Source organism: Bombina bombina, unplaced genomic scaffold (assembly GCF_027579735.1).
Source record: "Bombina bombina isolate aBomBom1 unplaced genomic scaffold, aBomBom1.pri scaffold_1156, whole genome shotgun sequence".
NCBI lineage: Eukaryota > Metazoa > Chordata > Amphibia > Anura > Bombinatoridae > Bombina > Bombina bombina.
This window is the reverse complement of record NW_026512227.1, coordinates 1-13,317: the sequence shown is the minus strand read 5'-3', so window position 1 is coordinate 13,317 and position 13,317 is coordinate 1. Positions and strand designations below refer to the sequence as shown.

Genomic DNA, 13,317 nt, shown 5'->3' with positions numbered 1-13,317 from the left:
TTTGCTTCTTCTGAGGCTATTTTTGGGAGAAAGGTTTTGCAAGCCGTGGTGCCTTCCATTTAGGTGACCTGATTTGCTCCCTCCCTTCATCCGTGTCCTAAAGCTTTGGTATTGGTTCCCACAAGTAAGGATGACGCCGTGGACCGGACACACCTATGTTGGAGAAAACAGAATTTATGTTTACCTGATAAATTACTTTCTCCAACGGTGTGTCCGGTCCACGGCCCGCCCTGGTTTTTTTAATCAGGTCTGATAGTTTATTTTCTTTAACTACAGTCACCACGGTACCATATGGTTTCTCCTATGCAAATATTCCTCCTTAACGTCGGTCGAATGACTGGGGTAGGCGGAGCCTAGGAGGGATCATGTGACCAGCTTTGCTGGGCTCTTTGCCATTTCCTGTTGGGGAAGAGAATATCCCACAAGTAAGGATGACGCCGTGGACCGGACACACCGTTGGAGAAAGTAATTTATCAGGTAAACATAAATTCTGTTTTTTCAGTTATTTTGATGGACTTGCATTTTAGCCAATCTGTGCTGATTCATAAATAACTCCACGGGACTGAGCACAGTGTTTATCTATATGGCACACATGAACTAGTGCTGTCTAGCTGTGAAAAACTGTCAACATGCACTGAGATAAGAGGCGGCCTTCAAGGGCTTAGAAATTAGCATATGAGCCTACCTAGGTTTCGCTTTCAACAAAGAATACCAGGAGAACAAAGCAAATTTGATGATAAAAGTAAATTGGAAAGTTTTTTTTTTTTTTTTTTAAATTGCATGCCCTATCTGAATCTTGAAAGTTTCTTTGACTAGTCTGTCCCTTTAAGTCTATGAAGAGTATTGTTACCACAATAGGAATATAACCTTACCCTAATTTTGGTCTCTTGTAATTTCAGCAATCGTACAGAAGAGGGTTGTGAAAAGAGCTGTTCATTATGTAAAGGAAATGCTTTAGAAGAAATGCGTACTCAGTACATTAAAGCTGTGGACAAAATAAAAAGTGAGTTACTGGTTTGCTACAAGTATGATACTCCTGGATTTAAAACTCACAACCAGTCTTTTCCCTTGTTATACAAAGAAAAAATGTTTTTATTATTGCACTGTTGCTGCAAATGGGTAAAACACATAGTTAAAGTAATTTTTGAAACAGCAATGGACTACTGGGAGCTAGCTATACACCCCAAGTCAGAACATGCTGTGATCTGAGATGTCATCGCAGAAAATGCAGTATGTCTTCAGAAAGAATGGAACACATGCAGGAACTGTTAGCACTTTCACTTTGCACCACTGCTCCACATTAGACTGTTCTCTTCAAACAGAGCTTTGCTCTGGCTGCATTTTGTAAGGTTTGCTTAAAGTGACAGTCAACACCAGAATTTGTGTTGTTTTAAAAGATAGATAATCCCTTAATTACCAATTCCCCAGTTTGGCATAACCAACACAGTTATAATTATACATGTTCTACTTCTGTAATTACCTTGTATCTAAGCCTCAGCAGACTGCCCCCTTATTTCAGTTCTTTTGACAGACTTGCATTTTAGCCAATCAGCTGTCTCCATGGTAAATTCATGTGCATGAGCTCAATGTTATCTATATGAAACGTGAACTAATGCCCTCTAGTGGTGCAAAACTATCAAAATGCATTTAGATTAGAGGCCGCCTTCAAGGTCTAAGAAATTGGCATATGAACCTCCTAGGTTTAGCTTTCAACTAAGAATACCAAGAGAACAAAGCAAAATTGGTGATAAAAGTAAATTGGAAAGTTGTTTAAAATTACATACCCTATTTGAAACATGAAAGTTTTTTTTGGACTTGACTGTCCCTTTAAAACAGTGCATCCAGACCAAAGTGCTGTTTGAAGAGAACAGTCAAATATTGAGCAGCGCTACAAAGCAGCAGTAACTCTTTCATGGGTTTTTTTCAACCCTCCCCCTAGCCTTTCCCACTCTGCAAAGCTGTGACTTTTGAATGTAAGATGTTCTTGTGACAAAGCACCTTTTTTATTACTACGTTTCTACCTTGTGATATAAGGCTAAGAGAAACGGAAACAAATTTTAAAAACTTAATTTTTTTATTTTTCTTTTATCTGCAGCTAATATGCAAAGCAATTATCAACTGCTGCACTTTATTATAAAAGTTAAAACATTGATTTACTATCCAGTTATTCAACACATTGCAAATGAGCTGGTGCTTTAGTGTAACTGCCTAATTTTAAAATTTTATTTCAAAGTGATCCACAGAAAAATTTTCACAAAAAATATCTCCTCACAGAAATTGAAGGAATGTTCTGCCTCTGTTCAGCCAATGACGAAACATATGTGCATAGCCACCAATCACGTTAGCTCCCTGTAGCATTGCTGCTCCTAAGCCTTCCTAGGTATGCCTTTCAACAAAGGATACCAAGAGTACAAAGTACATTTCTTTCTTAAGACACAGTGAATCCACGGAATCAGCAATTACTGTTGGGAATATCACTCCTGGCCATCCGGAGGAGGCAAAGAGCACCACAGCAAAGATGTTAAGTATCTCTTCCCTTCCCACAACCCCAGTCATTCTCTTTGCCTCTTGTGCAAGGAGTAGGTGAAGTGATTAGGGATTTGCAAGGCTGCAACTTGGTCCTTTCTGCAAGTTTTTTTTCCAAATGTTTTCAAATCTCAGCTGCGGCTTCTTTTGGGAGAAAGGTTCTTCAAGCGATGGTGCCTTATGTTTAGGTTACCTGTCTTGTCCCTCTTGATTCCGTGGACTCACTGTGTCTTAAGATAGAAAACAAAATTTATGCTTAACTGTTAAATTTTATTTATTTCTTGACACGGTGAGTCCACGGCCCGCCCTTATTTTCAGAGCGTTTTTTTAAATAAACCTCAGGCAACTCTGCACCTTGTGTTATTTCCTTTCTCTCCTTTCTCTCCTTTTCCTTTGGTTGAATGACTGGGGGTTGTGGGAAGGGAAGTGATACTTAACAGCTTTGCTGTGCTGCTCTTTGCCTCCTCCTACTGGCCAGGAGTGATATTCCCAACAGTAATTGCTGATTCAGTGGACTCACCGTGTCAAGAAGAAATACATTTATCAGGTAAGCATAAATTTAGTTTTTTTAATAGACGTAAATTGAAATGTCCCTTAAAATTACATACTCTGGACCATGAAAGTTTTTAATTTTGACTTTCATTCCCTTTTAATAAGAAAAATATTTAAGAATTATGGATAATTTCTTTTTTAAGACACGTTGAGTCCACGGATCATCTTAATTACTAATGGGATATTCACCTCCTGGTCAGCAGGAGGAGGCAAAGAGCACCACAACCGAGCTGTTAAATTGCTCCTCCCTTCCCTCCCACTCCAGTCATTCTCTTTGCCTACGTTAGTGATAGGAAGAGGTAAATTGAGGTGTTAGATTAGATTCATCAATCAAGATTATTATTTTTTAAAGCAGTGCAAGATGGGCTGCTTTGTCCTAGGGTGTAGCCGTAGTCCATATCAGTCTCTTTAGTAGAGCCTTGGTGGCTTTAGAGCAATGGGAACTTGTGGGACATAATTATCACTGCTCCTCCCATAATTTCTTGCTGCCCTATTTCCTTCAGTCTGAGGTATTCATTGACTCAGCATTTTATTTTCCTCAGGTTAATGTGAGGGAGAGGACCTCTCAAGCCTGAGAGCTGCCTTGCTTCCAGGCAGAAGTCAAGGTAAGTGCTACCTTAAGTTTCTGGGGAATAAGGGAATTTTCAGTAAAAAAAAAAAAAGCACACACTAGAACATAAGGGGCTCTGTAGGAAAGTAGTTCTTTATGTTGGGACGTTCAACGCTTTCCTGAGGGAAAGCTAATTGGGCAGGGTTATGTAGCAAGGCACTGGGGCTGGAGTTAAGCTGTATACATTAGATGGCTCCGGTGGTTTCACTTTCTATGTAAATGTTCAGTCATTGTATAGAACGGCATAGGTTTACGCCCACGATGGGCGGTCGTTCCGGTTTTTGCGCGCCACTTTCATAGCGCTTCAGTTCAGAGAGGCTGAGGTAAGTGCGACATCAGAAGGGATTTATCCGGTCTGTTCTAGAGTCGCATGGTGAAAGACATGCATTGCTAGTGCAGACACAGTGTTTCCTTTTTTTCACAGCATCGTTGTTATTATACATTACCAAGACGGATTGTCTGAAGAGAGGGATCTCTAGCGATCTTCAGTCAGGTAGGAGCACTTCAGCAGAGTGCTAAGGTGCAGAGGTGGATTGTTTGTTGATTTAAACTGAGCTTATTTGCAATAGAAAGGAAACGGTTTTTAAACTGACATTCTGCAGTAAAAAATAAATGACCGTTTTGAATTTAAAGAGACAGTAACAGTTTTTTGTAATTAATATTTCCAAAAACTTTTGATCATTTTTGTTTACTATTTGGCAAATTGTGAGCAAGCATGGACCAAGGGGACTTGCAAGATGTCACCTGCGCTTTATGTTTTGACGCTAATGTGGAACCTTCAATCCCTTTCTGTTCTTCATTTATTCAAAGGACTTTGAGTTATAGGGATAAGATTTTTTTATAGAGCCAATCTCCTCTAAGGCAGATGTTGTCCAAGAGTCCAATGATGAGGGTCAATTTATGCCGCAGCTTTATCCCCAAGCGTCCCAAATTTTACCACCCTCTCAAGCAGTGCCTTGCGCTTCAGCTATAGTCCCTTCTGGGATTTCGTTATAAGACATAGCTTCTCTTATGTCTTCTACTATTTCTTATGCTCTGTCTGCCTTTCCAATGTTGAAGAGCAAACGTAAGAGGAAAGCCAGACATTCAGTAAGCATGGTTTCTGATGCAATTGTTGCAATTTCGGAGGTATCCTCCCAACAACCTGAAGAGGAGGGTACCGCAGTAGCTTCTGAAGGAGAAATTTCAGATTCTGAGAGTCTATTACCTCTGATGGACTCGGAGGTGGTATCTTTCAGATTTAAACTTGATTACCTTCGTCTGTTACTCAGGGAGGTTTTGGTTACCATGGACGATAGTGACTCCACAGTGGTGGTTGTCCCTCAGAAGTCTAGTAAACTGGACAGATATTTTGAGGTTCCTTCCTACACAGATGTATTTCCAGTTCCTAAAAGAGCTACTGAAATCATTGCTGAGGAGTGGGAGAGACCGGGCATCCCTTTCTCTCCCTCTCCTATTTTTAAGAAAATGTTTCCAATAGCCGATTCTGTTAAGGAGGTTTGGCAAACTGTTCCTAAGGTAGAAGGAGCCGTCTCTACCTTAGCTAAAAGAACTACTATTACCATAGAGGATAGTTGTGCTTTCAAAGATCCTATGGATAAGAAGTTAGAGGGGTTACTCAAGAAGATTTATGTACACCAGGGTCTGCAGTGGCAACCGGCTGTGTGCATTGCCACCGTCACTAGTGCGGAGGCATATTGGTTTGATGCACTGTCTGAGGCCCTCAGGACAGAGACTTCTTTGAATTAGATCCAAGATAGGATAAAAGCTCTTAAGCTAGCTAATACCTTTTATTTCGGACGCTTCCCTTCAAGTTATCAAATTGGGAGCTAAGATATCGAGTTTCTCTATTTTAGCCCGCAGAGCCTTATGGTTAAAACCTTGGTCTGCAGATGTGTCATCCAAGTCTAAACTTCTAGCTATTCCTTAAAAGGGGAAGACCTTGTTCAGACCTGATCTGAAGGAGATTATTTCTGATATCACGGGAGGTAAGGGTCATCTTCTCCCTCAAGACAAGAGAAATAAACAAAAAGGACGACAGAGCAATTTTCGTTCCTTTTGAAATTTCAAAGGCAACTCTTCCTCTTCCTCCTCCTCCTCCTCTAAGCAAGAACATTCTAAGCCCTACATGGAGGCCCAGCCAGTCTTGGAACAAAGGAAAACGGTCCAAGAAGCCGGTTAGTGATTCCAAGACAGCATGAAGGGCATGCCCCTGATCCAGGACCGGATCTGGTAGGGGGCAGACTTTCCTTCTTCGTTCAAGCCTGGGTTCGGGATGTCCACGATCCCTGGGCAATAGAAATAGTGTCTCAGGGATACAAACTGGAGTTCAAGGTTTTTCCTCCCAGAGGCAGATTTCTACTTTCCAGATTATCTGCAGACCAGACAAAGAGAGAGGCGTTCTTACACTGCGTAGGAGACCTCTCCGCTCTGGGGGTGATTGTTCCCGTTCCAATTCAGGAACAGAGTCTGTGGTTTTATTCCAATCTGTTCGTGGTTCCCAAAAAAGAGGGAACCTTCAGGCCAATTTTAGACCTCAAGAGTCTAAACAAGTTTCTCAGGGTACCGTCCTTCAAGATGGAAACAATTTGTTCCATTCTTCCATTGATCCAGGAGGGTCAATTTATGACAACAGTGGATTTAAAGGACGCGTATCTACATATTCCTATTCACAGGGATCATCACAAGTTCTTAAGATTTGCCTTTCTGGACAAACACTTCCAGTTTGTGGCTCTTCCTTTCGGTCTTGCAACAGCCCCCAGAATCTTCACAAAGGTTCTGGGATCTCTGTTGGCAGTGCTTCGATCAAAAGGCATTGCAGTGGCACCTTATCTGGACGACATTCTAGTTCAGGCGCCATCCTTCCAGCTAGCAAGATCCCACACGGATTTGGTGTTGTCCTTCCTAAGATCCCACGGATGGAAGGTAAATTTAGAAAAGAGTTCCTTAGTTCCAAACACAAGGGTAACTTTCTTAGGAACCATAAGACTCTCTGGCTATGAAGATTTTTCTGACAGAAGTCAGGAAATTAAAGATCATCGATACTTGTCTAGCCCTTCAGTCCACTCCTCAACCATGACTGGCTCAGTGCCTGGAGTTAATCGGTCTGATGGTGGCGACAATGGACATCATCCTGTTTGCTCGCTTCCATCTCAGAGCTCTGCGGTTAAACATGCTGAGACAGTGGAACGGGGATTATTTGGACTTGTCTCCTCGACTCCTTCTGGAACAGGAGGCAAGGGACTCTCTACAATGGTGCTTGTCTCTGGATCATCTCTCCCAGGGAACATGCTTTCGCAGACCATCTTGGGTGATTGTGACAATAGATGACAGCGTTCTAGGGTGGGGTGCAGTCTGGGTCCCTCTAAAGGCTCAGGGAATATGGACTCAGTCATGGTCTGTTTTACCCATAAACACTCTTTAACTGAGAGCGATCTACAATGCTCTTCTGGCCCCAGTTAGCCTTGGTACAGTTTATCAGGTTCCAGTCGAACAACATAACGTCAGTGGCCTACATCAATCATCAGGGAGGAATGAGGAGTTCCTTGGCGATGACCGAGATATCCAAAATAATTCAATGGGCGGAGGCCCATTCTTGCTGTCTGTCGGCGATCCACATCCCAGGGGTGGACAACTGGGAGGCGGATTTCTTGAGCAGGCAGACCTTTCATCCGGGGGAGTGGGAACTCCATCCGGAAGTGTTTTCCAGCCTGATTCTCAAGTGGGGTCAGCCGGAATTAGATCTCATGGCATCGCAACAGAATGCCAAGCTCCCGAGATACGGGTCGAGATCCATGGACCCCAAGGCGGAACTGATAGATGCTCTGGTGGCCCCTTGGAATTTCAATCTAGCATACCTGTTTCCTCCGTTTGCTCTTCTTCCTAGAGTAATTGCTCGAATCAAACAGGAGAGGGCCTCGGTGATCCTCATAGCCCCGGCCTGGCCTCGCAGGATTTGGTATGCAGATCTGGTGGAGATGACATCTCTATTACCTTGGAGACTTCCTTTGAGGAAAGACCTTCTGATTCAGGGGCCCTTCCTTCACCCAAATCTAGTTTCTCTGAAGCTGACTGCTTGGAGATTGAACGCTTAATTTTATCCAAGCGGGGGTTATATGACTCTGTCATAGAGACCATTATTCAGGCTTGTAAGCCTGTTACTAGAAGGATTTACCATAAAATTTGGCGTAAATATATCTATTGGTGTGAATCCAAGGGCTACTCATGGAGTAGATTTAGGATTCCTCGAATTTTGTCCTTTCTCGAAGAGTGTTTGGAGAAAGGTTTGAAAAGTTCTCTAAAGGGGCAAATCTTGGCCTTTTCTATTATGTTACACAAACGTCTGGCAGATGTTTCAGATGTACAATCGTTCTGTCAGGATCAGGCCTGTGTTCAAACCAGTTACTCCTCCATGGAGTCTTGATTTAGTTCTCAAAGTTCTTCAAGGGGCTCCGTTTGAGCCTATGCATTCCTTAGATATTAAGTTGTTATCTTGGAAAGTTTTATTTCTTGTTGCTATTTCTTCTGCTCGGAGAGTGTCAGAACTCTCGGCATTACAGTATGAGTCTCCTTATCTTATTTTTCATTCAGATAAGGTAGTTTTACGTACCAAATTAGGATTTCTTCCTAAGGATGTTTCTGATCGGAACATTAATCAGGAGATCGTTGTTCCTTCCTTATGTCCTAATACTCCTTTTAAGATGGAAAGACTTCTGCACAATTTGGATGTGGTCCGTGCTTTAAAGTTTTACCTGCAGGTGACTAAGGACTTTCGTCAGTCTTCTTTGTTTGTGGTTTTCTCAGGAAAACGCAAGGGACATAAAGCTACGGCTACTTCTCTTTCTTTTTGGCTGAAGAGTATCATACATTTTGCATATGAGACTGCTGGACAGCAGTCTCCCGAGACAGTTACGGATCATTCCATGAGGGCTGTTGCTTCCTCATGGGCGTTCAAAAATTAAGCTTCTGTGGAACAGATTTGCAAGGCTGCAACTTGGTCTTCTCTGCATACTTTTTCAAAGTTCTACAAATTTGAACCTTTTGCCTCGGCTGAGGCCGCTTTTGGGAGAAAGGTTCTTCAAGCATTGGTGCCTTCCATTTAGGTTCCCTGTCTTATCCCTCCCGTATCATCTGTGTACTCTAGCTTGGGTATTGAATCCCATTAGTAATTAAGATGATGCTTACCTGATAAATTTAGGTAAGGTTGTGGGTTATTGTAAACTTCAGACACCTCTGCACCTTGGCTTTTCCTTTCTCTTCCTAACTTCGGTCGAATGACTGGAGTGGGAGGAAAGGGAGGAGCTATATATACAGCTCTGCTGTGGTGCTCTTTGCCTCCTCCTGCTGACCAGGAGGTGAATATCCCATTAGTTATTAAGATGATCCGTGGACTCATTGTGTCAAAAAAGAAATAAATTTATCAGGTAAGCATAAATTTTCTTTTTTTTAATTTGTGAATAAATAGTACAACGTTTGCTATTCAATCAGACCCTTTTAAACCTAGACTGAAAACGGCAAATACAAAATAAAAATTCACAAAAATTTAAAGGAGCCCCCTGGGAGGCCAATTGTGGCGAGCACAGAATCTGTGTTTTCAAATGTTACAGTCTTTCTTGATAGAATCCTAAACCCCATTGCAAAGAATCAGAAATCTTTTTTAAAAGACACAGGGGATTTTTTGGGAAAGATCAAAGAAATTGATATCAATGAGACAGATATTTTATTTTCTTTAGACATTGTGAGTCTTTACACCGCTATCCCCCATGAGGCAGGGGTACAGGCAGTTTTAGAGTCATTAAAGTCACTTGAAACATACACAAACTTACAATGTTCATTTATAGAAGATATGCTTAATATTATTCTATATTTAAATTAGTTCTTATTTCAAGACACATACTACATACAAAAGAAAGGAACGGCAATGGGCTCCAATGTGGCCCCTTCATACGCCAATATTATTGTGAGCCAATATGAAAAAAAGTTTGTATACACCAATACTTATTATTCAGCGTGTAACGTGTGGCTTCGATTTATAGATGATATCTTTGGTGTATGGAGGGGCACAGAGGAGTCCCTTAAGCTATTTGTAGAAGAATTAAATTGTAATACAGGCTGTCTGAAATTTACCCTTTGTTTTTCTAATGACAGAGTTAGCTATCTAGACACATGGGCATGTAAACAAAATGGTAATTTGGTTACTGATTTGTATTGTAAACCAACGGACCGTAATACAATACTACACTATGATAGCTTTCATCCAGAACGAGTATTTAACTCTATTCCCAAGAGCCAGTTCCTTAGGACAGTTAGAAATGTGAAAGACCCAAAGCTACAGGAGAAAAGAATGAGACAAATGGCCAAGAAATTTCAAGAGAGAGGCTATCCCCTTGCAGTCATTGAGAAATGTGAGCAAACGGTAAAAGAAGAGAGAATAGGGCCCAAAAAAGATAAAACTAAAAATCAGCTTGTTTTTACTTCAGAGTATAACCAATACAGTGAGCAAATCTCTAAAATAATAAAAAAAACACTGGTATTTATTGGAAAGAACAAACCCTAATATCAGAGTTTCAACAGCCCCCTATTAACTCATACAAAAGGGTAAAAAAACATTATAGACTTTGTAGTTAAAGCAGACATTGGTAGTGACAAAAAAGACCCAATCAATTACTTAACCACTGCAAACAAGGGATCCTATCCCTGCTTGCACTGCGCTCAATGCAACTCAATGATAAAGGGTAAAAATGTAGCACAAATTAATGATGCAAAAAAGAGAGAAATCCATGGTCTCTTTACTTGTGATACCAACTATGTAGTATATGCCTTGAAATGCCCATGTGGGCGGGGTTATGTAGGGGAGACTATTAACCCTATCAGAGACAGAATAAGTGCACACAAATCTTCAATAAGATGCAAAGATATGACACTGCCAGTCTCATCACATTTTATCACTGCAGGGCATACAGTTAGCCAGCTAAGGTTTCAGGTCATAGACCATATCCCTAAGCAAAGAAGAGGAGGCAATAGAGAGCTGTTACTTAAAAAGAAAGAAGTTTGGTGGATACAAAATTTGAAAACTCTATATCCAAATGGATTAAACAAGGATTATGATCTGCATTTGTTTTTATAATTGTTTTTAATTATCTGTGTAATATAGTTTTTCTCAAGTGATGCAAAAATATAAAGATTAACCAGGATCAATAGGGATATTAATGCTTTGATAAAAATGTTGGAAATAAATGTAAGTCATTGTGTTGGAACCTGACCGGCTGGGGGTACCATCAAAAAATGCTGTTTGTACAATTCACTGCAATCAGTTAAGCCACACCCTATACACAGATGGTATATAAGGGAGAATTCTGTTCTTAATCCATAGCATGAGTAAGGGCACAAGAGGCTCGAAACGTCGCTATGTTTTTATCCTGATGTTGTTCTAAATAAAGAAGAAGTTTTTTAAGAATTGTGCTGTTGCCATTATCTTCTTTTGGAATTGTGTATGGGAGGATGGCAGGCCTCCAAGGCAAACGTGCACTTTAAAGGGACAGTATACACTTATTTTCATATAACTGCATGTAATAGACACTATTATAAAGAATAAGATGCACAGATACTGATATAAAAATCCAGTATAAAACTGTTTAAAAACTTACTTGGAAGCTGTCAGTTTGGCTCTGTTGAAAAGGTAGTTGGAAAGCCCACTGCAAGTGGCAAATAAGACACTCCCCCTCCCCCTTCTTTTACATATGAAAAGACCCTTTACACAAACAGGAACAAGCTGGAGAAGGTAGCTGACGGTATTCACATAAAACTTTGGGGCTTGGTTAGGAGTCTGAAAATCAGAGCAATGTTATTTAAAAATAAGCAAAACTATACGTTTATTTTTAAAAAAAACTTTATGGGGTATATAAATAGATCATCTACAAAACATTTATGCAAAAAAAATGAGTGTATAATGTCCCTTTAAAGGTAAAACTGCAAAAAGCAAAAAAGTGATATTCCTTGAGAGAGAAAAGGAAAATAGTACTGGACTGTTTGCAATATTTGTTATGTATATGTGTGTGAGTGTGTATGTGTGTATATATATATATATATATTGTTTATATTTTTTTATTTTTTTTTATTAACTGAACAGATGATATGCTTCGTTACATTCATGAAAGTAAGTCAAGAGCAGCTGAAATGTTAAAATCAGAGGTTTTGAGAGAACGTCAAGAAACTGCTCGGAAAATGCGTAAATATTATCTAACCTGCCTACAACAGCTTCTAAAAGATGATGGAAAGAATGAGGGGTAGGTGAATAATAACTAGAAACATTTTTGGTAAAAATGGAAGGGCGCAGTGGGTTTCCTTCTATTTCAAATGAACATTGTAATCCATTTCTTTCATGTAATTAGCAAGAGTCCATGAGCTAGTGACGTATGGGATATACATTCCTACCAGGAGGGGCAAAGTTTCCCAAACCTCAAAATGCCTACAAATACACCCCTCACCACACCCACAAATCAGTTTTACAAACTTTGCCTCCTATGGAGGTTGTGAAGTAAGTTTGTGCTAGATTCTACGTTGATATGCGCTCCGCAGCAGGTTGGAGCCCGGTTTTCCTCTCAGCGTGCAGTGAATGTCAGAGGGATGTGAGGAGAGTATTGCCTATTTGAATTCAATGATCTCCTTCTACGGGGTCTATTTCATAGGTTCTCTGTTATCGGTCGTAGAGATTCATCTCTTACCTCCCTTTTCAGATCGACGATATACTCATATATATACCATTACTTCTGCTGATTTTCGTTTCAGTACTGGTTTGGCTTTCTACAACATGTAGATGAGTGTCCTGGGGTAAGTAAGTCTTATTTTCTGTGACACTCTAAGCTATGGTTGGGCACTTTTTTATAAAGTTCTAAATATATGTATTCAAACATTTATTTGCCTTGACTCAGGATGTTCAACGTTCCTTATTTTCAGACAGTCAGTTTCATATTTGGGATAATGCATTTGAATAAAAAAAAAAATTCTTACCTTAAAATTTGACTTTTCCCTGTGGGCTGTTAGGCTCGCGGGGGCTGAAAATGCTTCATTTTATTGCGTCATTCTTGGCGCTGACTTTTTTTGGCGCAAAATTTTTTTTCTCTTTCCGGCGTCATACGTGTCGCCGGAAGTTGCGTCATTTTTGACGTTCTTTTGCGCCAAAAATGTCGGCGTTTCGGATGTGGAGTCATTTTTGGCGCCAAAAGCATTTAGGCGCCAAATAATGTGGGCGTCTTATTTGGCGCTAAAAAAATATGGGCGTCACTTTTGTCTCCACATTATTTAAGTCTCATTTTTTATTGCTTCTGGTTGCTAGAAGCTTGTTCACTGGCATTCTTTCCCATTCCTGAAACTGTCATTTAAGGAATTTGATCAATTTTGCTTTATATGTTGTTTTTTCTATTACATATTGCAAGATGTCCCATGTTGAAGCTGAGTCAGAAGATACTTCTGGAAAATCGCTGCCTGGTGCTGGAGCTACCAAAGCTAAGTGTATCTGCTGTAAACTTTTGGTAGCTGTTCCTCCAGCTGTTGTTTGTATTGAATGTCATGACAAACTTGTTAATGCAGATAATATTTCCTTTAGTAAAGTTACATTACCTGTTGCTGTT

General features: G+C 40.4%; 1 protein-coding gene across 1 annotated transcript in view; it reads left to right on the top strand.

The window, feature by feature from the left end:
- LOC128644180 (centrosomal protein of 152 kDa-like) overlaps window positions 1-11,973 on the top strand; it is a gene marked incomplete at both ends in the record, with an annotated part of 84,823 nt that extends 72,850 nt beyond the window's left edge. The window contains 2 exons of the mRNA XM_053696881.1: window positions 900-1,003; window positions 11,817-11,973. Coding sequence (XP_053552856.1) covers window positions 900-1,003; window positions 11,817-11,973 — 261 coding nt within the window. The remainder of the gene's footprint in view (window positions 1-899; window positions 1,004-11,816) is intronic.
- Window positions 11,974-13,317: the final 1,344 nt, after the last annotated feature.